General features: G+C 40.5%; 1 protein-coding gene across 1 annotated transcript; it reads left to right on the top strand.

Annotated features, from left to right (window-relative positions):
* The first annotated feature begins 387 nt into the window (after window positions 1-387).
* asap2b (ArfGAP with SH3 domain, ankyrin repeat and PH domain 2b) lies at window positions 388-26,148 on the top strand. The gene is made up of 28 exons (XM_044107143.1): window positions 388-867; window positions 7,277-7,349; window positions 9,773-9,918; window positions 9,997-10,071; window positions 11,049-11,098; window positions 11,174-11,303; window positions 12,673-12,758; window positions 13,302-13,377; window positions 13,455-13,541; window positions 14,338-14,441; window positions 14,926-14,995; window positions 16,198-16,285; window positions 16,365-16,413; window positions 16,752-16,918; window positions 17,480-17,613; window positions 18,516-18,604; window positions 18,673-18,862; window positions 19,694-19,779; window positions 19,851-19,966; window positions 20,789-20,856; window positions 21,652-21,759; window positions 21,837-22,170; window positions 22,252-22,465; window positions 23,056-23,114; window positions 23,580-23,638; window positions 23,730-23,849; window positions 25,248-25,331; window positions 26,050-26,148. Exons 1-27 carry the CDS (start codon window positions 739-741, stop codon window positions 25,320-25,322), a joined length of 2,982 nt encoding a protein of 993 aa, XP_043963078.1. The 5' UTR covers window positions 388-738; the 3' UTR covers window positions 25,323-25,331; window positions 26,050-26,148.
* The last annotated feature ends 97 nt before the right edge of the window (window positions 26,149-26,245 follow it).

Here is a 26,245-nt window from a genome sequence, read left to right on the forward strand (position 1 = left end):
CTTTTTGCTTTTACTTGAATAATTCTGTTATGAAGTATTTTTACTCTTGGGTAAAATTTCTGGGTTCTCTACAAACTGAACAAAAAACAAACAAAAACTAACCAAAAATGTACAAAACACACCTGCAGTTTTTGTTAAAGTTTATTAAGTTATTTATTGAAAGAAACTGATTTGGAAACATTTTTCTTTTTCCTAATTTTGTTATTTTTTATTTACTCCTATGAATTATTGTCATTTTCGTCCTTAAAATACCAAAATTTCCACCTATTTTTATATTTTAGTCATGTAATTTTTAAATATTAAATTTGATCAGTTACTCGGTTCTTTCTTGGACGGCCACTTGAGTGACAACATGTGTAAGTACTGCTACTCTTTCTTGAGTGAAACTCTGGGTGCTCTGCCTCTCTGCGTTGATTTAAAGCATCACTCAACAGGCGTTCAGCCGGAGCCCGCCCAGGGGGCGTGGCCAGTGAGAGACTTTGGTTCCAGGAAATTGCAGCAGAGTGAGAGCTCTGTCCGTGTCTCCGCCCTGCTCGGTGCTTCCCCAGGTGAGGCAGCTGCTGGACGGACACAGGAATGCGACCAAGCCTTGAACGTGGACTGACATGACGTTAGCAGACGCTGGCCGAGGTTTGAGGATTTTCTGACTCCAACTCATCCGGCCAGGTGGAGCGGCTCCACCTGCAGGACCTGCGGCTCGGTTCGGCTTAGTTCTGCTGTGGACTAAAACTCCTCAAGATGCCGGCGGATCAGATCAGCGTCACGGAATTTGTTGCGGAGACCAATGAGGACTACAAAGCTCCGACCACGTCCAGCTTCACCACCCGGATGTCCCACTGCAGGAACACGGTGGGAGCGCTGGAGGAGGTGGGCGCACTCACACACATCCACTCAGCCTCAGCAGGTCCGCATTACCAACGAAATCCAGCCAGAGCTGAACGGTTTTAGTCATGTTAGTCCACTTCCTGCTCTCAAAACAGCTGACTGGAACCTGAGAAGTTGTTTGTCCTGCAGCTGGAACAGTTTGAAAGATTTGGTGCCCCTCTCCTCTTCATGTTTCCACGCAGCAGACTCGCTTTTTTCATAAAAAGGGGAACAGAAAGCAGCACTTCCTCCTGCTGAAGCTGCAGTTGATCGCAGCATTTTGTAACAGCCTGTTAGTGAAGTTTTGCAACTCGGTGATGATGAGGCTGGTTTTGTTGAGGAAGTCGCGGCGAAAGGTCAAAGGATGCTGATTTCAAACTGGGGTTTCCTGGATGCGCCACAAACCGTGTTGGAATGTTAATGTTGTCTCTTCTGACCATTTTACACACAAAGAGCCTCATTTAGGGGCCCAGCAGCACTTTACGTCACTACGTAGAGTAAAAATGAACCATCCAAGAAATTACAAGAGTAAAAATGTATTTGGTAAAAAGTACTGAGTTATTAATAACCTTTAATATTTCAAAATGACAATAATTCATATAAGTAAAGAAAAAATCAGGTAAAAATAATTTTCTAAATCAGTTTCTGTCAATATAAAACTTAGGAAACTTTAACAAAAGCTGCAGTTGTCTGTCTGGTGAAATTTGATTAAAACTTATTTGTTTTTTATTTTTAATCCAGAAAATTTATTCAAATAAAAGTAAAATGTAAAAAGTGAGTAAATGTAAGTCGTTGCTACTCAGATAATCCAAAATAACTTGGATTATCTGAAAACATGGTTTTCCATTTGTTTTGGTTCTGATTCCAGATTATTCTGATCAAATGAGGCAGATTAGACCCAGTAATGAAAGGTTAATAATCTGCTGTTGGTCCATAAAGTACTGCTTGGTGCTGCTTGTTTACTCTGTTTCAGAACCAGAACTAAACAAGATGATGCAGTTCTTAGTTTCTATGCTAGTCAGAACTTAAACAAACTCCCTGAAAACCTGAGATGTGCAGAAACTGTTGACTCCTTTACATCAGAACTGAAACAATCTGAAGAATTAGTTACATTAAATAACTTTCTTCTGATTTAATGAAAAGCAGTTCAGACTGCCGTCTGGGATCAGAGGTTCACTTTGAAATCCCCCTGGATGTGAATTCTTGACGTTGTCGTCCTGAAATGTGGTGAATGTTTTTCACCTTTTGTTCCTCTGGAGTCCATAAATCTTAGAAACGACTTTGTGACTCTTTCTGGTCTGACAGATTCAGGTGACTTTGTTTCTCACTTGTTTTTCTCTCTTTGGGGGCCATTTTGTTCTGTTTTTTTAGATCTTTTAACCGGTTTCATGTTGACAGTCGGGTCCGCTTTAGTCAGACTCTGGTTCGTTTAGAAAGTCCGGTTCGGTTGGGGTCGTGTGAATCTGTAGTCGGACCAACAAAGTGAACTCTGGTCCACCTACAAACCTCGGTTTGGGTTCGTTTGAAGTGAACTCTGGTTCAGTTTGAATGGATATGTGAACGGCTAGCTGACTACAGAGCAGAGCATTTTGGGTAAATACAGCCAAAGACTGTATTTACCCAAAATAAATCCGGTTTATTTGGGGTAAAATAAACTGTATTTTACCCTCTAGCCAAGCGCTAACGAGAGAAATCAATCAATCAATCAATCAGATTTTATTAGTATAGCACATTTCAGCATCAAGGCATTTCAAAGTGCTTTACATCATAAAAACACAGAAACACAATGCAACATAGAATCAACAATCAAAACACAACAATAAGTCAATCAATAAATCTATAATTGATTACGTTTGTAATACAACAGGTGGGTTTTAGTAAACCCACCTGTTCAGGATGGTAAACAGGTGGGTTGACTAACTAAGCAACATTTACTGTTTTTTTTTTTATTGTTCCTACCAGAAACCTGAAATGCTGCAAACCAATTATTTAAGAGTATTTGTGTCATCATCATGTTGACCACGACTGTCTGAAGCTCAGGACAAAGCAGAAACATTGTGATGTTTTAATATTCTGAGATCTTCGCTGCAGCCACTGTGGCTCGTCTGCAGCGCCGACTTCCTGCAGCTCTCAGCTGTTTTTCTGCTCCTGCAGGGTGATGTGAACTGGATCGGCCACTTTGCTTGTTTTGACTTCCTGTAGGAGAATCTCTACAGCTAATTTTGTCTGTCTTGGGTTGATTTTGGATTTTAAGCCTTTAGTATCTTCTGTGTTTGTCTCATAAAACTTTTGCAGTCCATTTTGCTGAATCATTTTTAGACTCTTTGCGTGTTTCTTTCTTGTAGCCTTTTTAGGCAAGGCGTCTGAACAAACCTTTTAAAGTCGTCAACTTTACAGATACTTTCTCCTCCTTTTGTCACTTTCTGGATTCAGAGACAAAAACAGTTCAGCCATGAAGCATTTTTACTTCTTATGTAAAAGTATTCGTCTTGATTTTGTTTTGTGTCTTTTTATTCTGTATGCAATTTCTAACTTTTTTCGGTTTACTAGCAGCATTTTCTTTAATGTTCTGTTGTTTCTTGCATGCAGTTCTGGTCTCTTTGGATCCAGATTTGGGTGAAAACTAGTCACCTGCTGCTGGGTGTGTTTTATTTCTCAGTCCACCATGTGAAATATGTTTCTTCAGAGTTTCCTCATTTGTCTTAAAGGAAACTTCTCTAAAAAGAGCTACAACAATAATGGAAATAGCATGAATGAAGAGAAACCCTGTAGTATAGGAAGAAAGAAACAGTAAAATGCAAATTTTAAACAAATAAAGAGCAAATGTATGGTCAAAGTAAACAGATAAAATAACCTTCAACCTTCATGGACAAGATGCAGTAAATGGTGATGTTGTCAGTTTCCATGCTGCTAGCATGTTAGCTAATATTTCAAATGTTAATAACCTGTATTTTTCATGCTGGTGTAATATTCTACATCAGCTGTTCACACCAGACACTAACGGTATTTCACAGAGTGATGGAAACACAGATAAAGGAAAAAATAAAGTAGTCTGAAATGTCAAGTAATTTTACCATCATAACATTTATATTTAATATCACACAGGCCCAGTTGGGCGTCTGAAGTGAAACCAGGCTCAATTAAAAATCAAAATTTTAAATCTGTTTTAGAAAACCTGCCGTTTGTAAAAGAAGAGAATAAAACAGTGCATCATCTGCATATGGTATAATTACAGATGTAACTACTGGATCTGAATGTGTTCAATAAAATGTTTAGGAAATGAGATTAAATTTAGATTTCAGCCTTTTTTACACATATAAAGAATGATTCATCAAAATGCTGACTTACCTGCAGAAGTAAGCAGACGGGCTGATAGTGGAGCCATTTTGGTTTCTTTGCATGCTTTCTGTTTACTCCTCTGCTCTGGGTGTGTTGTTGTGTTTGCAGATCTACACAACAGTTCAAATCAAAGTTCTGCTCACAGTATCAATGTTTGCAAACCTCCTATCAGAAAGTCCTTGGATGCGTAAAGAAAATCAGTTATTAATTATGAAGAAATCCACTTCTCCAGGCGCCGCCTGGATCTGTTCCCAGTTTGGTGATTTATGATTTCTTGCCTGTGACTGTTTCTCAGAGCGTTCCAGATTTGATACAGTTTCACCTTCATGAAGCGTTTAGGAGCCGAAGGACTTCGCTTTCACCAGAACAAATTTTACACCAGAACAAATTTTATGAAGTGTTGTGTTGGTGGGATGTGGAGTTCAGACAGAATCCTGTTCTTCTCTGATGTGAGGGGCAAAACTTTATATTTGATTCATCAAATATTTCCAATGTTTACATCAGTGAAAAGGCAAATATGAGTGAATAAAACCCACAGGACCAGGGATTGTTTTCTCCTGTTGCATGCTGGGATATCTCCACTGAAGTGGATCCAGTCCCAACATGATGAGCCTCACTTTGATCCTCCCTCTTACTCCAGATTATGTCTCTCTGCTGAACCTCCCCATCTTTTAATTGTCTTTCTTCTCTTCTGTAATTTCCATCCAGCCTCTGTTTCTTCTCTGCAGCTTTAGCTTCAATCGTGTCACAACTTGTCTGTTGAAGTGATCTGAGTAACTCCAACTCATCGACGACTCACTCATTTTCAGACGCATGGATTTTCCTCCGTAGTGTTTGTGGTTCTTTTGTCACCGTTTAGCAATTCACTAGCATCTTTTATTTGCGTTAGCTTAGTCAAGTCAGTGTTAATGTCTATTAAAAACGTTTGTGGGTCTTAGTTTAGTTTAGATCAAAGATAATACATATTGTGATAGACACGTGATCAATATCAATAGATAAGGCATCTGAGAGAATATTCAGTAATTTCAATAAACTCCAATCCAGAACCGCACAGCATTCTGGGAAATGTAGGACTTCAGCCACTCAATCTGTCACAGCTAGCTAAGCTAGGCTGATAGCGCCAACTATCACTCTCACTCATTCTTCTCTTACCTAGCAACTCACTCATTCTTCGGTTACCTAGCAACAGCCTGCTGAGTAACTTGCGCAGCAGCAGTTTCAGGTTTTCCACATTTCCTCAGAACAGCTTGAGAAGAAACTGTTTAAAAGAGGAAGCTTCACTCCACCAGTTTGGCAATATTTTAGATACTTAAAACAAAAAAACTAATCAATAATTATTGATATGGTCTGACATGAAGCCACTTTAGCGTGATAAATCTTTTAGCCGTAATATCCAGCCCTGGTTTGATAACATTACTGTGATACGTTTCTGTGGGTTTTCCTTCTATCTTTTGCTTTTAAAATAAAATACTTGTAATTTATTGATCTTAAACAAATCAATCTGGAGGAATAACCAGAAATTAAATTCTAGAGCTGAACTCCTTAATCTGTTACATTTTGTTGCAAAACCTGGAGCATTTCCTGGTCAAGCCGGGTTTCTGTTTCTGGGTTTCAAACTTCAGTTTTCCAGATGGAGACCAAGCAGACTTTGCTCGTTGTCTCCAGACGCAGAGCCACTGAATCTGCATGTTTCACGCTGTGAGTCACTGAGCTGCAGCTGGAGACCAGATCCAGATTAAAGGTGTGCAGTTCGGCCCAGTCAACACATTTCTTCTTCTTCAAATCGTAATTTTGTTGCTTGGCAGCAGCTTAAAGCCATTAGCCTGAAATACTTTGTGAAAACAACCAGCAGGGAAGTTTTTTAGGCAGTTGGTCTGTTTTTAGGAGTAGAGACACAAATGGAAGAACAGAAGCATTCATCATGTCATTTTGAACACCTACAAGTGGACATTTCAGTTATTGTTGCTTCCATACAATCTTCATCCACTGGGCCCATTCTCCTCTGACCTCTGACCTCAACGATGCCTGTTAAAATCCTCCGTTCCTCTGTTCTGACGGCGGTCTCTGTTGCCTGTGTAAAAGCATTGAGCTGCTGTGATGTTTGTCTGGTTTGCCATTTGTGGTAGAAAGTGTTTGTACGGATGTATCTAATAAAGTGGTTTGGTCTGTTGTGCAGCTTTCCTGTTCAGTAACATGTGAAAGTCTATTTTTGACCGGCAGCAGCTCAACGTCTTCCTGTTGAGTCAAAGTTTCTGTCATCAGGAGAAATGTGTTTAATTTAAAGCTCCATGCTGCAGATATGAGTTTGACTGCAAACAAACCAGAGAACTGGAAGGAGCTTTGTGGTCAACGTGTCGGAAACTTCCTTTTCCCTTTTATAGCATCAAGTCGGCTTGTCTTTACTGACAGACAAACTTTATTTATAACCCACTAATTAAACTCGCCAGCATCAAAACTAGAAGCAGGAACTACAGATTTAGCTTCTCTGCTTTCACATTTGTGGTAAATTTGCTGAAATTTTCTGCTGAGTTTTCACTATTGTCAATTTTTGTATTTTTTTATTTTAGCTTTTTATTATTTTCCTGACTTTTTCACATTTTGTGTCTTTTGTGCTGATTTTCATCAGTTTTCTCCTCCTTGCTTTGATATTTGTCCTTTTCTGCTGCTTTGGCCTGTTGGACTCTCTGTTACGTAGCAGAACCGTTTTATTGTGTTTGAAGTTACACAGTAAAAAAATTAACTGCAATTTTGGTTATTTAGCCAAATTAAGAGAGAAAAATCAGGTTTCATCTTTCAGTCATATTTTAACTTCTGAGCTAAATATTTAGTCTGTAAACCAATCTTTAGCTTGAGACAAAATATTTGGATCTTAAGCCAAACATTTTGTTAGAATTTAAATATTTAGATTGTAATTATTCAGGCGCCTCATTTTGGACCAAAACCGGATCAGAAGTTTAGTCGGCTCTTTTCTGATGAGACTTCAGGGCAGTCGGGTTTCTTGTTGGATGTTTTAGGAATCTTGTTTGTTTGTTCAGGACCAGCGTTGACCTTTGACCCGTTGTGTTTCCTCCAGGCTCTGGACCTGGACAGATCGTTCCTGTCTAAGATCAAGAAGTCGGTGAAGGCCATCAACCACTCCGGCCTCAGTGAGTAAACTTTCCTCTTTTAGCACATGAAGATGGTTGGACTTCATCTTTCTCTCCTCTTCATCTCCTCTGGCCTTTAGGGTCAAAGGTCAGGTTTTATTTGAGCCATTTGGAGGCGTTTCTTTGTTTGTATTCTTCTGAGTAAGTTCTGTTTTCTGAAAGATAAAATGTCTTGAAAAGCTGGTTTCCATTTCCGTCGACTCAGCAGGAAAAGAAATGGCTTCATTAAAAACACAAAAATATTTAATGCCAAAGATGCTATTTACACTTTTTTATTTTCTGTTTTTTGGATTTTTTTTCTTTTGATTTATTTTTCACATTTAGTTTTCTTGTAATTTATTTAAATATATTTTGAGAATATTTTAGGCCCAGACATTTTTTTTGTGCCAAAAATAAAAAGAAAAAAAAACCTTTTTCTTTTGCAATTAAAACTTAAAGTCTTGATTTTTGTTTAATTTTCATTTTCTTGTTAATTTTAATAATTAGTATAAAATGTTTCATTTAAATAAACTTTTTATTACTATTAGGATTTCTGTATTTATTTTATTGATTTATTTCCCTTTAGAAATATTTTTTCTTTGTTCCAGGAATGCTGAAAAACATCTTTTTTCAATTATTAGTTTTTATTGTTACTATTATTATTTATTTACAAAATAATGTAATTTTAGTTTTATATCTTAACTGTTTGACATTATTTCTTTGACAGAATATGTGAAAGTCCACTTTTTTTTTAATTAATGTTAGTTTATTATCACTCTAATGGATTATTTATTTACCTCCTCTCAGGGTTGGTGTTTCTCCTTTGTGTCAGTTGAAAACCTTTCAGTTTTCTGGCTGCGGTTTGAGCTCTGGGTGCGTTCGGTTCGTCTGCAGCCGTGCGCTGGGCGGGTGGGTCAGATCCAGGCAGGTGGAGTTTCAGCTCCCAGCATTCCTGTCATACTGCTTCCTGTTGCAGCACGCCGACGCTCTGACGCAGGGAGGAAGGAATCCCAACACACACACACACACACACACACACACACACACGCCCAGCGGGGAGTCCAGCGCAGCACCAAACTCGCTGCCTCAACATGTTTCTGTCGGAGAACCGGCAGCAGCTTCAGGTCTTTCCTGATCTGTTCGGATGTCTGAAGAATCCAAAAGTTTATTTTTAGGTTCCTCTGTTGATGTTTGGTCCAACTCGTGGCTCGGGGGCCATGTGAGGCCACAGCACTGGGTTAGTCCAAATTTTAATTTAAGAACAGTAAATATTTGTTGGTCAAAGCACCAAAATAATTAACTTTTATTTTTAATAAGGACGTAGTTATTCCAGACAAAATAAGTCTGGAACAACACAAAGCATTCCTGTTTTAATAATTTGTCTTTTTGCATTTTCTTTCATTTCTTCGTAAATCAAAACACATGAATCCTCTGATATTTACTCACCAGAGGATTTTAGTGCAGCTACACTAACGTTTAATTAATTGATTAAACTGAATCTGTTCTTTTTGCTGAGAATAGACAAAATATCTCATGTTTTGTTTTTGAGCTCGTTAAAAAACTTGACAACATATTTAGTGATTTCTTTATTTTATCTTTTAAATGTGTGCCGGGAGGTTTTGTTGTCCAGGAGCGATGCGTGGCCCGGTGGATCAGTGGATCAGTGGGTTGGATCAGTGGATCAGTGGGGTGGCCCGGTGGATCAGTGGGGTGGCCCGGTGGATCAGTGGGATTATCGATGTTATTAAATCAGGCTTGGCCTGAGGAAGTCGGGTGACATGGTGAAATATGAACGTGTGTCGTTGTTTATGTTTAGGAAATGTTTGTCTAAAAACGTTAGGAGGTGGGGTTAGGGAGACTCTACATCAACTTCAATTATTACAGCTGGAAACTAAACGTCAGGCCTGAAATCTGGGTCTGGTGATGAACTCTGACCTGAATGTTCACAAACACATAAAGACAGATACAAAGCCAGCCTTCCATCACCTGAAGACTAACATCTAGAGAAACTCATCAACGCGGTTCTCTTTAGTCACATTCTTCACTGCAGCAGCGTCTTCACAGGCCAGAGAATAAACGTAAAGTTATTTCATTAGGTTTTAGAAACCACTGAACGGTTCAACTCCATTAAAGTTCTGCTGCTGTTGTCTGGACCTTCCAGACCCCTCAGGTCTTCTGGTTCTGGTTCTGCTCTGCATCCCTTGAACCAGAACCAAACCTGGAGAAGCAGCTTTCAGCTTCTATGCACCATGAATCAGGAACAAACTTCCAGAAAACTGAAAAACAGCTGAAACACTGAGTTCCTTGAATCTAGACTGAAACCCACCAGTTTAGAGCTTCTTCTGACTTCAGTGTGAGCTGGAACATTGATTATTTCTAGTCTGGATTATAACTTGTCTTCATTTTGCCGCTGTGATCTGATGTTCCTGCCGTTCTTGTCGCAGGTCATGTGGAGAACGAGGAGCAGTACGTCCAATCCCTGGAGAAATTCGCAGGAAACTACATGAACGACGTGGAAGGCGAACTCGGTGCCGCCTTCCTGAAGTTCGCCGTGTTCACCAAAGAGTTGGCGGCTCTCCTGAAGAACCTGGTGAGGATGCGTGTTTTCTCCAGAAGATGAATTCTTTTAGAACTTGAAAAGGTTTTTAACGTCTTTCTGTTTGTGCAGCTGCAGAACATGAACAACATCATCACGTTTCCTCTGGACAGTCTGCTGAAAGGAGACCTGAAAGGAGTGAAAGGGGTTTGTGTTTCACTTTCTGTTTGATAGTTTCACATCAGCTCACCAAGTCTGAATGACTTCATGTTTACACAAATAGACACTTGACAGGTTTTCTTATTTTAATTTCATTATGTAATGTTCTTGTGCAAAACAATCTACATAAGGTTATTTCAGGAAGACTTTTCTACAGTGGCGAAAAGATGCAAACGCTTCTAATACATGATTGATGCAAACTCCAAAACACACAGAGGCAGAAAGTAAATGACAGGAAATAAAATGGAGCGGATCACAAACAGGGAATAAAAAACGCTGCAAACTCACTCCCAACCAGTAGGGGGAGTCGATCACCGAATCATTTGGAACCAGATCAAAGACGAGTTGTCCAGAAGAAAGAAAGATGTGTTTTGGAGTTTGCATTATTCATGTTTGCTGCACCTTTGGATCCACTGGCCAGATTCCTAATCCTTGATTGGTGGTTAGAAACTAAGAAGAGTTTCAGGTTTTATTTCCTCACATTTTTTTTTTTTGCAAACCTATTTGACAAATTACAAATTATCCATCATTGATTTTAAATTCTGCAGCAGTCTCCTCTAAATCCAGTTAAATTTTCCATTATAGCTTGAAAAACTGTTTTAATTAGTTAAGTGACTTTTTTTCCCACATTTGGACTCAACTTGTCTTCTGTAAATTGTACTTTTACATAAAATCATAATTTATAACGGAATAATTCCTTTTATTCTGTGTTTTTACTCATAGTTTAATCAAATAAATTATAGTTTGATTCAAAGGCAGCATGTGTGCCTCTGATCTAATTCATCTAAAATCTCTGTAGCAGTTTGTGTAGCCTGTGGATGAATCTTTCTTTACTAAACATGAACTCATGTTATGATAAGGAAATATTTCCAGAGTGACTCGATGGTCAAAGTTCAGTTTGCTGCTTTAAGCGTCATCTGCTGGGAACTCATGAACTCATGACGTCTCCGGTTTGTTCTTTTCAGGACCTGAAGAAGTCGTTTGATAAATCCTGGAAGGATTACGAAACAAAACTGTAAGAATCTAAATATCACAGTCAGATCGTCCAGACTTGTTGTATTTAATTATTCTTTACCGTAACCTGTTGCAGAGCAAAGATTGAGAAGGAGAAGCGAGAACACGCCAAGCAGCATGGCATGATTCGAACCGAGTTCAGCGGAGGAGAGATTGCAGAAGATATGGAGAAAGAAAGACGGATTTTCCAGCTCCAGATGTGTGAGGTCAGAGTCCTGATGAGCTGAAACTTCATGACCTCATGACCTCTGATGCTCCTCCAATGAGCTCAGCTGCTGGGCAGTTCTGATGATGAACCAGTTGGACCTACGGAGCTACTTACTGGTCCAAATCATCCCTAATGTCTTTAAAGGAGTCAGACTTTATTGCAGTAAAATAATTTTTAGCAATAGTTTTTCACACTTTCCAAATGATTTGTAGTTTTTTTTATTTGTCTGCTTTGTTTTAAACATCATTCTGCTCATACAACAGAAAACTAAAAATAGTTATTTTAATGTAGACCCTTAATTTGCTTGTTTGTTCTTATGGTTTTATCTACAGGAACAGTAGAAATAAGAAAACATAAAGGACCCAAAGCACAACCCTGAGGGTCCCCAGCCAGAACATAACAGAACCTTTTTACTGAGACACCTTGGCTTTGAGTCGACATCCTTTCACAAAGACTCTTAATGTTTTTTATTTTGTTATGGGTTCATATACAGGAATGGTAAAGTAGGAATAAAGGATTGTGAGGGGACTGAATACTCTACCCTGAAGGATCCCAGCCTGGATGAACCTTTAGAAAGAAACACGTTGAGCCCAGTGATGAAGTGTGTTAATTAGGAAACCATTTCTGCAGTTGAATCGTTTTAAAAACACTGAAGGTGACACAGTTTGTCTGACGAAAAGCAGCATTTTATTTCCATAAAGGAGATTATTGAAGAATGTTTTTCTGAGACCCAAAATTCAGCCGTTGATCAGGTCCTTTACTGCATTTTCTAGTTTCAGACTGGCTGCCCTTTTCATTTGGTATCTTTGGTCACTGCTCACCAGATTTGTTACGTTTCACATCTTCCTTCTGCATTTGCCTCAGTTTTTAGGTCACTGTTGGGTCACAAGGAAAAAACTCTCTGCTCCTTAAACAGAAACAATAAACCGTCCTCGCTGGTTTTCTCTTCTTCAAACTGAAATAAAAAACATTTTCAATGTTATTTATCCAGTTTGTACTCAGCAGTGCCCCCTATAGGTCATATATGGAACAATAAAATGAGCTGACTGAGACATTTCTTCTATTTTATGGAAAATATTATTTCAAAGGTGCTTTTGTTCACTTACTGCCTTTATGGATATTAAATTCAATATTTAGATGCTGTAAGACATTTCCTACAGAGCAGAACCAACTGGACTGTTTTCCTGCAGCAGAACTAAGAGCCATTCATCATTCAGTTTGTGTAACCATTTCAGAGATCGGCTCTTTTCACATCTAAAGCCGCTTCACTCAAACGAGGAAGTCTGGTTTTTTAAAAGTATTTTATTCCAGTATATCAGTAATCTGCAGTTTATCAAGTTTCCTCGTCTTTTCCTCTGTCGCTGCAGTACCTGCTGAAGGTGAACGAGATCAAGCAGAAGAAAGGCGTCGACTTCCTGCAGAACCTCATCAAGTACTTCCACGCTCAGTGCAAGTAAGAAAGCCTGAAAAATAACAAATCGTTTAAAACGTTTTGCTTTCTTTGCCAAAATCAAGAGAAACAAATTTATCTGTAAAATAAATCCTGTTTTTCATAAATAAAGTTTTGTTTACCAGGGTTGTTGTGACGTTTTGTTAGTAGTTAGTTTTAGTTTTTAAAGTATGTTTGCTATTTTTTTTAGTTATTAGTGTAATATTGTTTAGCTTAATTATTATTAGTTATAGTTAATTACTACAGTAGGTGCAGAATTATATTTTAACTATATTCACATCAGTTGGTAAACAGAAAAATAAAAAAGTGTGTTCAGTTATTGTTGAACAAGCTGCTGTTTCCTCCCAACTTCTGCTGTCGTCATTTTGCGGACAAGCATAAGTGTCGCCAGCAGGAAAATGGAGAGTTTTAATTTTCCATCAACCCATTAATTACTGTTTTTATTATTTCAGTTAACAAAAATGTTTCTCCGTTTCAGTTTTTGTTATTTTGGTAGTCTTAGTTAACTATAACAACCTCGATATGCACATTTTGCTCTTGATACAGTTTTTTTCAGGACGGACTTAAAACTGTGGAGAATCTGAAACCAGCCGTAGAGAAGATGGGCACCGAGCTGACGGCGGTGAGGAGTCACGGTTTCTGTTAAAGCTTTTACACAGAATGTGACTTTAGTTGAAGGTTTTCTGTTGTTGATTTCAGATCAAACAGACTCAGGATGGAGAGAGGAAGCAGCTGAGTCAGCTGAGAGACGTCCTGAAGGCGTCGCTGCACGCTGAGCAAAAGGAGGTGGAAACATCTTTTATCACATTATTCGGATTTTCTGTTTCATATTCCTTCTGGTTTTGCTTTTTTGTCTCACATTAATGATTGAGTTTTCAAAACAAATGTCAAAAAGAACCCTAAACAAAGTTAATAGTGATTTCATTTTGCTCTGTCTGATTACTGTTTGACCCGTAGAAACAAGAAAAATCCTCAACAGATCTGACAGCAGGAAGCAGGCTAACGGGTCTCTAAAAGCGACGCATCATGACCTGATCTAAAAACGTTCAAGAACAAACGGGAGACGGATTATTTTTCCACCTGATAGTTCACTAGATTCAGTTTGATTGGGAATAAAATTGTAACATTTGTTATATTTCCAGTTTCTGTGGTTCTCTTTCTCACTGATTGAAATAGTCCAGAGAAATTAAAAAACCTGTTCCCCTCCTCACCTGTGGGGGCGCTGCACCCAGAACAACAAAAACTTCCTTCATCACGACATGCAAACAAAAATGGAGTAGCGTCAGATTTTAGTGGTTGGTGGTTTTCTCTTTTGTCTCTGGTGAAAAACCACGAGCCATTTGTATTGCTAGGCTAACGTTAGGCTAATGCTATGCTAATCTTAGGCTAATGCTAGGCTAACGCATTCGTTTTGGTTGAATTTACACAAACATTTGTGTTTGCTCAATTTATCTTTGTCTTTTATTGAGTGTTTTTGGTGATCTGAATGATTTCAGTGAGACAAAACAGCAGAAACAGAAGAAATTTTCCCAGATTGTTTCTGTTTTAAGGAGTTGTTGATGAAGTTGTGCTTGAACCTCAGGAACTTCAGGCGAAGCAGAACGTAGGTTACAACCTCCATCAGCTTCAAGGAAACAAAGCTCACGGCACCGAATACTCTGGATTCCTTTACAAGAAAAGTGAGGGGTGAGTGAACTCCAACTCCCAGAATCCAACAGGACAAGATGGAGGCTAGAGCCAGTTCACCAGAACCTGCCTGCATCTTTTACATTTTACATTTTTCTTTTTGTTTTTTGTAGATTCTGCATTTTGTCACCTTACAACCAGAATATTTAGTGGATTTTTAGGATTTTATGACTATTTAGTAGAGCATTATTACAGGAAGAAAACTTATTTAAAATGAAAAAAGCAAAAGGGAGCTCCCTGTTTTTCTTTTAAATGTATCAATCTAACTCCTCCATTTCTTCTCCAGAAATGAAGGTTTCTTTCCCTGGAACCCGACGCTTACGTTGCTTTTGGAGTTCTGACTTCTTCCTTTCATTGCAGGACTGTTTCCATCGTCCAAAATCTGATTTCAGCCAAATTTATCTGCTTTTTATCTGCACTTGGCATGTAAACAGCAGCTGGAACTCTTTGGTGTTTGGTCTGAAGGTTGGTTTTCCCTCCTCAGGTTGAGAAAGGTGTGGCAGAAGAGAAAATGCTCCGTCAATAAAGGCCTCCTGACGATCTCCCACGGCACGGTAAGACCTCTCGTCTCATTGGTTGCCCTGCTTGAAAAGCTCCCGCCCTCCTGCCTGCATGTCCAACCAGAAGGCTCCCCTGGGTCTCAAAATCAGGATCTTTTATTTGGGCTTATATTTATTATTCCTTTTTCGTCTTCCTCCTTTTATTTTGAAATTTTTACATGAGGAGGAAAGGGACCAATCAGGACAGAGCAAACGGAAAAGGAGGAGAAGAAGGAGCAGAAGAAAAAGCATAAAGAAATGGATAAAAGAGAACAGGGTGTGAAAGGTTTGGACTTAAATCCAACACTGATTAGAGGCGTTTGGGGAGGACTGGGTCACTACGCTGCAGTTTAAGGGTTTATTCAGGTATTTTATCCTTTTCAATAAAGAAAAGGCTGATCAGAAAATAGAAATTTATTTTTCAGTATATATTTCACAAAGACTACAAGCCGACAAAAAGGTTTTCATTTCAGGGTAGGACTGGACAATAAATCAATAATATCACAATGGACACGTGATCAATATCAATATGCCGCACGGCATTCTGGGAGCTGTAGGCAGAGGAATGTTGGCTGCTCAGACTCTCATAATCAGCTGAGCAAGGTTGGTGGAGTCAACTAACTCACTCGCTCTTCGGTTGCCTAGCAACAGCCTGTTGAGTAACTGGCGCAGCAGCAGTTTTAAGTTTCCCCACCATTCCTCAAAACTGCTTAAAATAAAAAAACAACGGCCTGAAAAGAAAATTTCAAATATTTAAAACAAAAAACTAATCAATAATCATTAACATCAACAATTATTGATATATATGAAGCATTCTGTTGTGGTAATTCCTTCAGCCATATAGAAAATGCCTGGACGTCCAGGTCGGGCAGGACGTCCAGGCATTTTCTATATTTTCTATAACACATTTATGGGTTCATGTGCATCAAATCTTTACTTTTTCACCTCACAAAGTTCTTGGACTGTTGAAGGATACACTGAAAGCCCCTGCTGTGCTGCGTTCAATGCCAGCAGCTCCCTTGGTTCCCTGAGGTTTCACTGCGTTGTGTTTGAGTGTGAAGCTCTACTGGACATTTCCAGGTTCATTTTCAAAGGTCATTTAAACTGTCAATTACAAATGTCTTCATAAGAATGTTTGAAATGATTTTTGGGACGTTTCATAGATGTGCTAAATGCTCCATCAAATTCAGTTTGTCTCGTCTCTCTGTGTTCAAAAGCCCAACAAACCTCCAGCCAAACTCAACCTGCTCACCTGCCAGGTGAAGATGAATCCCGACGAGAAGAAAAGCTTCGACCTGTTTTCACGTACGCAGCCGACCCCATCTGTCCTCACATCGGATCAGCGCGATTTCCATGTTTTCATCTGTTTGTTCCTCTCTTGCAGACGACAGAACGTACCACTTCCAGGCCGAAGACGACGCAGACTGTCAGGTGTAAGTTCCCGCTCCTGAGTCCGTTGTTGGCGGCCATGTTGCTGCTGTTTGGCGGCCATGTTGCTGCTGTTTGGCGGCCATGTTGCTGCTGTTTGGCGGCCATGTTGCTGCTGTTAGGCGGCCATGTTGCTGCTGTTTGGCGGCCATGTTGCTGCTGTTTGGCGGCCATGTTGCTGCTGTTTGGCGGCCATGTTGCTGCTGTTTGGCGGCCATGTTGCTGCTGTTTGGCGGCCATGTTGCTGCTGTTTGGCGGCCATGTTGCTGCTGTTTGGCGGCCATGTTGCTGCTGTTTGGTGGCCATGTTGCTGTTGGTTCTGACGGTAACCTGCGTGTTTCAGCTGGGTGTCGGTGCTGCAGAACAGCAAGGAGGAAGCTCTGAACATGGCCTTCAAAGGCGACCAGAACGAAGGGGAGAACAACATCGTGCAGGAGCTGACCCAGGCCATCGTCGGGGAGGTGAAGAGGATGAATGGGAACGACAGCTGCTGCGACTGCGACGCTCCCAGTGGGTCTTTGCACCATTCGCTCATATTTACCACCAGATAAACTTCCTTAGACACGTTGCAGCGTGACCTCACTGCTGGAGGGCAAAAACCTGCTGGCCAACAACGACTAGCGTTGGTTTTAGCTGTCAAGTTGTCGACAGAAAGAGCTAAATCTTAAACGTATCTGTGATATATAGAAGAAAAAGGGACACAGTGCCTTTCTACTAATTGGAATAGAAATAGAAAAAAAGGTCAAGAAAAAGTTTTAGCTATAAAAAAGTGAGGGACAGGGAAGTAGATCAGTTATGCTAGCTTGACTATGACGATCTTAACATCTAGATGTGCTGTGGAATTTATTGTGTTTGGGTTCAATTAAAATAAATGCGACCAACTTTTCTGTTACAAAAATCTTTTCTATTGTTCCAATGCGGCCATTTTTATCCCCAGTTCGCTCTCATCAATGGACTTAACACTAAATATCTAATTCTGTGTTTTAGTTCCACTTTTTGACTGAATTACTGAAATAAATGAACTTTTGGATCCATCTTGTTTTCACAGTTCTGTTTTCATCCTGCCTGCAGGTCCAACGTGGCTCTCCACCAACCTGGGCGTCCTGATCTGCATCGAGTGTTCAGGGATCCACCGGGAGATGGGCGTCCATTACTCCAGGATCCAGAGTCTGGAGCTGGACGTTTTGGGGACGTCTGAGCTGCTGGTGAGTCCGACTCACTGCAACGTCTCTGAATGTGGCTGCTCCGAAATCAATTCAAATCACGTTTTTAGTTTTTGAAGATTTAATTTTTGGAAAATCTACTTTTTTGGTTTCCGTGGTTCAGAGGGGCCCCAGACGGCCATCTTGTTTTGATAGGTGTGTTTTGCAGCTTCTGTTAATTTGGACTTCAGATTATTTATTTTGTAGGAAAAGTCATAGTATTACAAGAATACACTCAAAACAATACAAGAATAAAGTTTTATTCCCAGAATAAAGTTGTAATATTAGGAGATGAAGTTATAATTTCATGAGAACTAAAAAGAAAAAATAACAAAATCAAATGAGGAATATTGTTGGGAAGTTATACTTTGGTATTGGTTGTAAAATTGTGATTTTGCTCTGCAAATATTCTGATTTTAATTTTGCAAGTGAACAAAAAGTCCTGTGGCCCCAATTCTCACAAAATAATGCAGAACTAAGCAAATTTCCATGAAAATGTAAACATTTGCATTATTTAGATGTGAATCTAAATAACTGATCTAAATAAAAGTTGATTTCTTGGGTTAGTTACACTTTGAACAGTTTCTTTCTGCTATCAGAGAGGCAGCCTTCAGTCTTTGGTATGTTTGTTAAGTTAAAAAATAACTGAGTTCAATGGAAAGAGAAGATGGTCTCGCAGTTTGTTTCCAGGTTCCTTTTGTCAAACAAAAGAGGTAAATTCATCAGAAATTAAATATTTACAGCACACAGGGCACATTTTGTTCTAAAAAATAAGGAAACTGGAGAAAAGAAGAAGTTTCTGACGGTTTCTGAAAACCCTGTTTTCAACAACAGATGATCAGCTGATTGAGGACAAAATGGATCAGGATCTGATCACAGCTGATCTTCTGCTCTCTGTCTTCTAGCTGGCAAAGAACGTGGGAAATGCCAACTTCAATGACATCATGGAGGCAGACCTGGAGGGCGTAACCAAACCGGACCCAAAGAGTGACATGTAGGTTCTGCTGGTTCTGTTCTGTTGAGAAGCTGCAGGTTCTTAACGCCGTCTGCGGGTTTTTCCAGGCAAATGAGGAAGGACTACATCACGGCGAAGTACACGGAGAAACGCTTCGCCCTGAAGTTCAGCGCCGACGCCGAGTCCAGGCTGAAGGCCATGTACGAGGCCGTCCGGAAACGGGACATCCTGTCGCTCATCCAGGTCTACGCCGAGGGCGTGGACCTGATGGAGACGTTCCCGCAGGCCGACGAACACGTACGAACACACACACACACACACACGTCACATACCAACACACACATGAACAAAATGGCTGCTGATGGGATTGACCAGTATGAGACGAAGAAGGAAAATCTGCCGGGCGCTGTGGACCAGCTGCCTCTGATCTCGTACTGCGATGTGGTTCATTACCTAATGAACAGGAAGAGTTCATACTCCTCCATCTTGGCTAGGAGATAGAAGCTACATTAGCTAAGCTAATTTAGCTAATTCAGCAGTAGGTTCTACAGTAAATTCCAGTAAATTCCAGTAAATTCCCGCTGATATTTATCTTATCGTTCCACAGACGGGGGTAGAATATTCAAAAATTGTGGTCATAATATCTGTAATGTCTAAATGCTGTTTATAAGTTAAGAACGAGTCGAGAGCTCGTTCTAAGCTTGTGGCTTGTTTATTGTTGTCATGGCAACTCCATAGCAACCGCCTGACAAGATGGCTGTTTAGTTACAAAGCTCATGGAAATGTGACGTCACATGGGAACGAAGTACAATCAGACGGACCAAAATATAAAGTAAGGTGGAAATGTGGTTATTTTAAAGACCAAACAGAAAATAATTTATATAACTAATTACAAAATTAGGCAAAATAAACCATTTTTATTGCATATGTGAGTTAATATTTCTGTACTTAGTTTTCATTTGATTTTGGTTTTCAGGTCGTTTCTGTTCCTGTTGTTCCTGTTCTGTTCCGTTCCTTGTTTTCACAACCTTCTCAGATTTCCAGGCCACACCTGAGCTTTGACTTTACTGCTGCCTTGTTGTTAAAATGCAGTTTATTGTTACTCTGTGCTGCGTTTGGGTCCCTCAGGAAAACGGAGAGACGGTGCTCCACCTGGCCGTCAGAGTGGTGGACAGAAACTCTCTCCACATCGTCGACTTCCTGGCTCAGAACAGGTAACGGCTGGCCGGCCAACGGACCCTCTGGGCTGCTGACGTGACCTCTGACCTCTCTGGCTTTGTTTCAGTGGCAACCTGGACAAGCAGACGGCCAGAGGAAGCACGGCGCTGCACTACTGCTGCCTGACGGGCAACAGCGAGTGTCTGAAGCTGCTGCTGAGGGGCAAAGCTTCAGTTTCCATCAGTAAGACTCAAACGGCTCATTTTACCATTTACCAGTAAAACCAGTTGTGCTTATGGAAATATGGTGGAATCAGCTGCAGGAGTCATCTCTGTTTCACAAACTTTGCAGCTTGAGGTTTTGAGCTGAAAGGCATCATCGGTTTGCTCCAATCAGTTGGCAGAATGTTAAATAAAGATGCACCAAAATAAATTCATCCTTTCTTACCAGCAGGCGCAGAAAGAAACTGGAAACCAGCAACTCAACCAGAATCTGATAATCAGCAAGTTAGAGAAACTGAATGTTCTCTTTCCACATGAATATAATCATTTGCTACTAAAATCGTTTTAAACGTAATGGAAAATGGATTTAAAACAGCAGAAAATGCATGAAATTCCTTTAAAATTGTAAGATTTTTCATCTTTCTGTGATTTCAGTTCACAAAAACTAATTTGTTGCTTTCCTCTTAACATGTTTTAATAACAATAGATCAGCTTAAAGCCAGTCTGAAGGTCAATCATCAGGTTTATTCGTACATATTTTTATGAACTTTGACTTCATTTACGGTTTACTAATTTGCTTATTTTAAAAGTTTTGTTTCACAAATGCTTTTGCTGCTGTTAAAATCTAAATGAAAAGTTATTTTCTGATTAATTTTGACAGAAGGAATCGGGTCTGCTACCAGACAATCAGTTCTAGCACAAATCTTTCACAGTTTAGTTTCAGAAAACCGTTTTTCACCGGAGCTCCTGTTTTTTTTATCAACAGAGGAATCGAAGCTGATGTTTCCTGTCAGAATAAACCAAAATATTGATTCTAAATGAGCGACTAAATTTGTCTCCACAGCAAACGAAGCAGGAGAAACGCCTCTAGACATCGCTAAACGCCTGGGACACTCTCAGTGCAAAGAGCTGGTGAGCTTTTACTGGTTAAACTGGTTATTTTTCTGTTTGTACATGGAGGTTCCCAAAGCTCGGCTCAGGATCTGAGCTGGGAATCCAACTTGCTGCATTCTGATTTAAACCAGGCAGAATTGGGTCACATACCCTACAAACTCAAACTTCAAGTTTCTCAGTTAAAAATTATTTGAAATTAATCATTTTTCCCACATTATATGTGAAACTTTCCAGAATTCAGATTGTCCAAATATTTGGGTCGTCCAGTAATGTTTCGCTCATTTGTCACTTTTTTACTTTGAAACAGGAAATCAAATAAATTTTGTTTATTGTGCAAATAAAACTAAACACACCAATAATCCCATCAGTTTACCAGTAATCTTAATCTGATGAACTGGTTTTGGTTCAGATGTTCAGTTTGAGACAACAAGTTGTTAAATATGGTTTATAATATTTAATAAATTATAAAGGAGCAGAAAGTGAATCTGCAGCACCGATGTTTTTTACTACTGGAACGATTCGACTTAAACTTCATTAAAAACAGTAAATCTGATGGATGTAACTGATACTGGCCCTTTAAGAGGTACCACAGGACTTGAAGTGACATTTATTTGGAAAACAGAATCTTAAAAATGATAAATAAGAACCAAACCAGTCCATCGGTTTGGTTGGTATGAGACCAACAACAGATTTTCCTGTAAGTCATTACTGACTCTCAGGAGTTCATACAGAAATATCAGATCTGTCTCTGTCTTATTTTTAGGTTGATTGTTTTAACGTGCCGTTTAAATCTCATGATGCTTCATATTCCAGCTGACTGAGGCCCAGACTGGGAGGTTTAACGTCCATGTTCACGTAGAGTATGAGTGGCGTCTCCAACACGAGGAGCTGGATGAGAGCGAGGACGAGTTGGAGGACAAGGTCGGCCATTTTAACACGCCAACAGAGTCTCCTGTCTGGGATTCAGGAAGTTAACGCCCTTTGGGTTTTGTTTGCAGCCCATCCTGAAAACGCCCCGACGTGACGACCGTCCGGTCAGCTGCATCGTTCCCGGCGCCGTGCAGTCCAACCTTTCGGCGTTGGCGCACGACATCGCCTTCAAAGCCAAGCAAAGGCCTCCCATCCCGAGCTCCATGATCAGCAACGAGACGTACGGCACGATGTTGGAGGGGGCCCTGCCGCCGCCGGGCCCGACCCCGCCGCTGCCTCCCAGAGGGCCGCACCGAGGACCGGGTGTCGGCAAACCGGCTGCAGTAGAGACAATAGGAAGACAGCGTTCATCCTCTGACCCGTCTAACCCTCCCAACTCCGATTCAAACTCCTCCATGTATGGTGAGCGTCTCGTCGCTTTTGTTCCGTCTCTGATTCAAGGAGATGAAGAGAAATTTGACTCGTTTCATGTTCCTCTCCCAGTGCTCCCAGCTGTCCCTCCTCCTCCAGTTAGGATTTCCGGCAGGTTCGATGTGAAGAACATGTCGGCCAAAAACACGCCGCTGCCTCCTATACCTCCTCCACCGGCTGGACGTCCACCGGGACCACCGCTCACATCGCCGCCCCACTACAAACCTCCACCTCCGACGCCGCCTCTGGACCGGCACCAGCCCAGCAGACCACCAGCACCACCCCAGTATGAGATGAGATTGACCGTTTGGTTCTAGTTTGAACAGATGGGAAGTCGACAGATGATCAGGGAATAAACTGACTTCAACATGTTGGGGGTTGTGAACTGTAACTTGTTTAGATTTGACCCGAAGTTTTCCGTAGACTTGACTCTACTTGGACTTGGAATGGAAAACGTGAGACCAACCTGCAGCATGCCTCTTGTGATTTGCTTCAATTTAGACTTGATTTCTCTACAAGTCTCCGCTGAAAGAGATGAGACTCGACGTGGCCTTGGACTGGACTGACCCCTTAAAGACTTTAGCTTTGACGACTCCAGACTAGACCTGGACTTGTCCTGAGAATACAAGTCCAAGTATTGGACTGTTAAAGAACTTTGATGAAAACCTCTCGTAACCATGTCTGGTTCTGGTTTACGGCGTCTATAAATGCTAATACCGGTATTAGAATCATTACCACTAAGAACTGGTCTGCTCTTTTGATTTAGAGTCAGTACTGGTCAGAACTGGTCTCACTGGTTGGAACTTGAACCAATCTGGTCAGATTAGGCTTAAGTGTAAAGTGTTGTAAGTTTGACTTTATTTTTGTTGGTTTCAGGTTAGAGAAGCAGGTTCCTCAAAGACCTCCAGTCAGAACTGCATCTGTGAACAAACCAGGTAATGAAACACCTCTTTGCTTTTCTCTCTTCAATAACATTTAGACCAACAGCCTTGGATTTACAAGGTCCTGCTTTTCCCCTTAAGGAGTCCAGACCCACTGGGGTTTGGACTCACTCCATACCCCAGTGGAAGGTCGACTCTGGTAAATCTTTTAAGTCCTGGAAGTTGGGAGGTTTTTCCCCAGAGTTCAACCCTGATTGATTTCAGATGTGGAGAATTTCGAGACCAAGTCAACACCTCAAAGTAGTTGTTGTTCAGGATCCAAGGATTTCAGAACATTGGCTTGTTCAACTCCAGTTCCTCCTTTTGGACACATCTGGTGTCATAAGATGGTCTAGTAAACAGGCGTACCTTAAAAGTGTGTGGTCAGTGTTCCTCCTGTAGTATTAGAGGGTTCTAGTGGCATTTAGCTAATCTTTATTAGCTATTAATTCACCAACAACCTTCCCTTCTCCTTTCTAGGTGTTAGGTCTCCTGAACCTCCGGCTCCTCCTACACCTAAACCCAGAACCGCTGTCTCTGTGAGTCCTCAGACCTTCCAGATGTGAAATCATTCATGGTGTTTGAACCTCAGTGTGAACTTTGTCCGGCCTCATCTCTCTGGTTCTGTAGAAGCCAAAGCTAAAGAGGGTGAAGGCCATCTATGACTGCTTTGCTGACAATCCGGACGAGCTGACATTCAGAGAAGGGGAGGTGATCGTGGTGGAGGGGGAGGAAGACAGCGAGTGGTGGGTGAGTTTCTGTGACCTCCAGGAAAGGAAACGCACCAAGAAAAGGAGAAAAATCAACAACTTGACACGTCAAGATGCTGAGCAAGGTTGATCCAAATGAGAACCCTAAAGGTCGATCCAAACCAGAACCCTAAAGGTCGATCCAAACCAGAACCCTAAAGGTCGATCCAGACCAGAACCCTAAAGGTCGATCCAGACGAGAACCCTAAAGGTCGATCCAGACGAGAACCCTAAAGGTCGATCCAGACGAGAACCCTAAAGGTCGATCCAAACCAGAACCCTAAAGGTCGATCCAGACGAGAACCCTAAAGGTCGATCCAGACGAGAACCCTAAAGGTCGATCCAGACGAGAACCCTAAAGGTCGATCCAGACCAGAATCCTAAAGGTCGATCCAAACCAGAACCCTAAAGGTCGATCCAAACCAGAACCCTAAAGGTCGATCCAGACCAGAACCCTAAAGGTCGATCCAGACGAGAACCCTAAAGGTCGATCCAAACCAGAACCCTAAAGGTCGATCCAAACCAGAACCCTAAAGGTCGATCCAGACCAGAACCCTAAAGGTCGATCCAGACGAGAACCCTAAAGGTCGATCCAGACGAAAACCCTAAAGGTCGATCCAGACCAGAACCCTAAAGGTCGATCCAGACCAGAACCCTAAAGGTCGATCCAGACGAAAACCCTAAAGGTCGATCCAGACCAGAACCCTAAAGGTCGATCCAGACGAAAACCCTAAAGGTCGATCCAGACCAGAACCCTAAAGGTCGATCCAGACGAAAACCCTAAAGGTCGATCCAGACCAGAACCCTGCATGGCTCTTATATGTCACCTCTAAACTGTTTGATTTTGTTTATTGGTCTTTAAACTGAGGAAAGACAAATAAACCCTGTAACACATTCAATGTATGAAATTCCTTCTCAGATGTAATGTTCTTACAAACTTGTTTTAGCTTAGTTAGAATCACAAAAATAATTTAGATTTGCTTAATGCCAGAAACCTTGAGAACTTTTTTTTTTTAGAAACTTCTGTTGATTTTCCTTGATTTCAAATGTTTACATACATTTGGTCAGTATCAGGAATAACTTTCTCTTAAAATGTACGACTTGTGTTGTTTTATTCAGGGTATGTAAATATTTGGTTTCAACCTGAACCAGAGAATTAATATGGCAAATATTTTATGCATAAACTAAAGAGATTTGCCACAAGCTGAGCCTGGGGATACACCATGATTATTTTTATCAACTGTTTCTTACCACTTTTAACTCTTTTTAAGGTTTATAAACAATGGTTTTTAGACTACTCTATACTGTCTATCTTCATTCACTGTTTCTCTTGCTGGTTTTGCTTTTTTTGTGATTTCTTCATGATGTTTCTGTAACCGGCGTTTCCTTTGTTTTTCAGATTGGTCACGTTGAAGGAGAACCGGACAGAAAGGGAGCGTTTCCCGTCACCTTCGTTCACTTTATCACTGAGTGACCTGTTCAGGTCTGTAAAGAGTTAACATTCTCCACCAGAGGTCCGACTGGACGTAACCAGGAAAAAAACTCAAACTGGATCATAAACGACCCTCCGGCTTCATGTCGGACCTGATGTTTAATATCGGAAACTTTGAAAGGTTTATTTTGTCCAACGTGCTGAACGCTGCAGGACAACTGTTTGCATCTCTAAATTATGTTTGTGCCTTGTTTAAACTTTTAAAAATGTATTTTTAAATCAACTTGAGTCCTGGGAATATTTTTGAAAACGTTTAAAATGAAAGTTGTGGAGCTTCAGCGCGGAGGCAGACGGCAGGAACGCTGCGTCTTCATGTATAATTCACTGTAAATATGGAGACTTGGACGCAATACGTCTGCTGAATATGCAACACACCTGCAGGTATTTCAAATTTAAAAAATCAAGAGTTCAAAAACTTCTACAGTTGATGTTCATTAGAGCTAAATACCAATAAAAAGACAAGTCTTCCTGTAGGTTGGAGAAATTTTATCAGCTCCAGGTAAAACCTTTTAGTTCATTCTTGCTTCATAACGCAAACATTAAGGTGCCGTTATTGGTTAAAAATAAGCTGGTACTGTTAGATGGTTGGAAGATGATCTCAAAGAGACCGATGAAATGACTCTTCTTCAACCAAGTCGATCCTGTCGATCTTAATGCTTCAGGTCAAAAAGTGGAAAAGATGTAAAATATTTCAACATTTTCTCGACAGAAAAACCGGCGGTGAGATTCAACAGTAGGTGAAGAAACGGGAAACGGCTGTTAGATGTTGTTGTTTTCTCTCTTCAATAAAGACACTTTCATGTAACTGGAGATTCTGTTTGTTTTGTTTTTACTACGTAATATTCTGCTACATTGTTGGTGAATTTTCTTCTCATGAAAACACATTTTGATTTTCCCAAAGAGCC

The sequence above is a fragment of the Gambusia affinis genome, linkage group LG22 (assembly GCF_019740435.1).
Source record: "Gambusia affinis linkage group LG22, SWU_Gaff_1.0, whole genome shotgun sequence".
NCBI classification, from domain to species: domain Eukaryota; kingdom Metazoa; phylum Chordata; class Actinopteri; order Cyprinodontiformes; family Poeciliidae; genus Gambusia; species Gambusia affinis.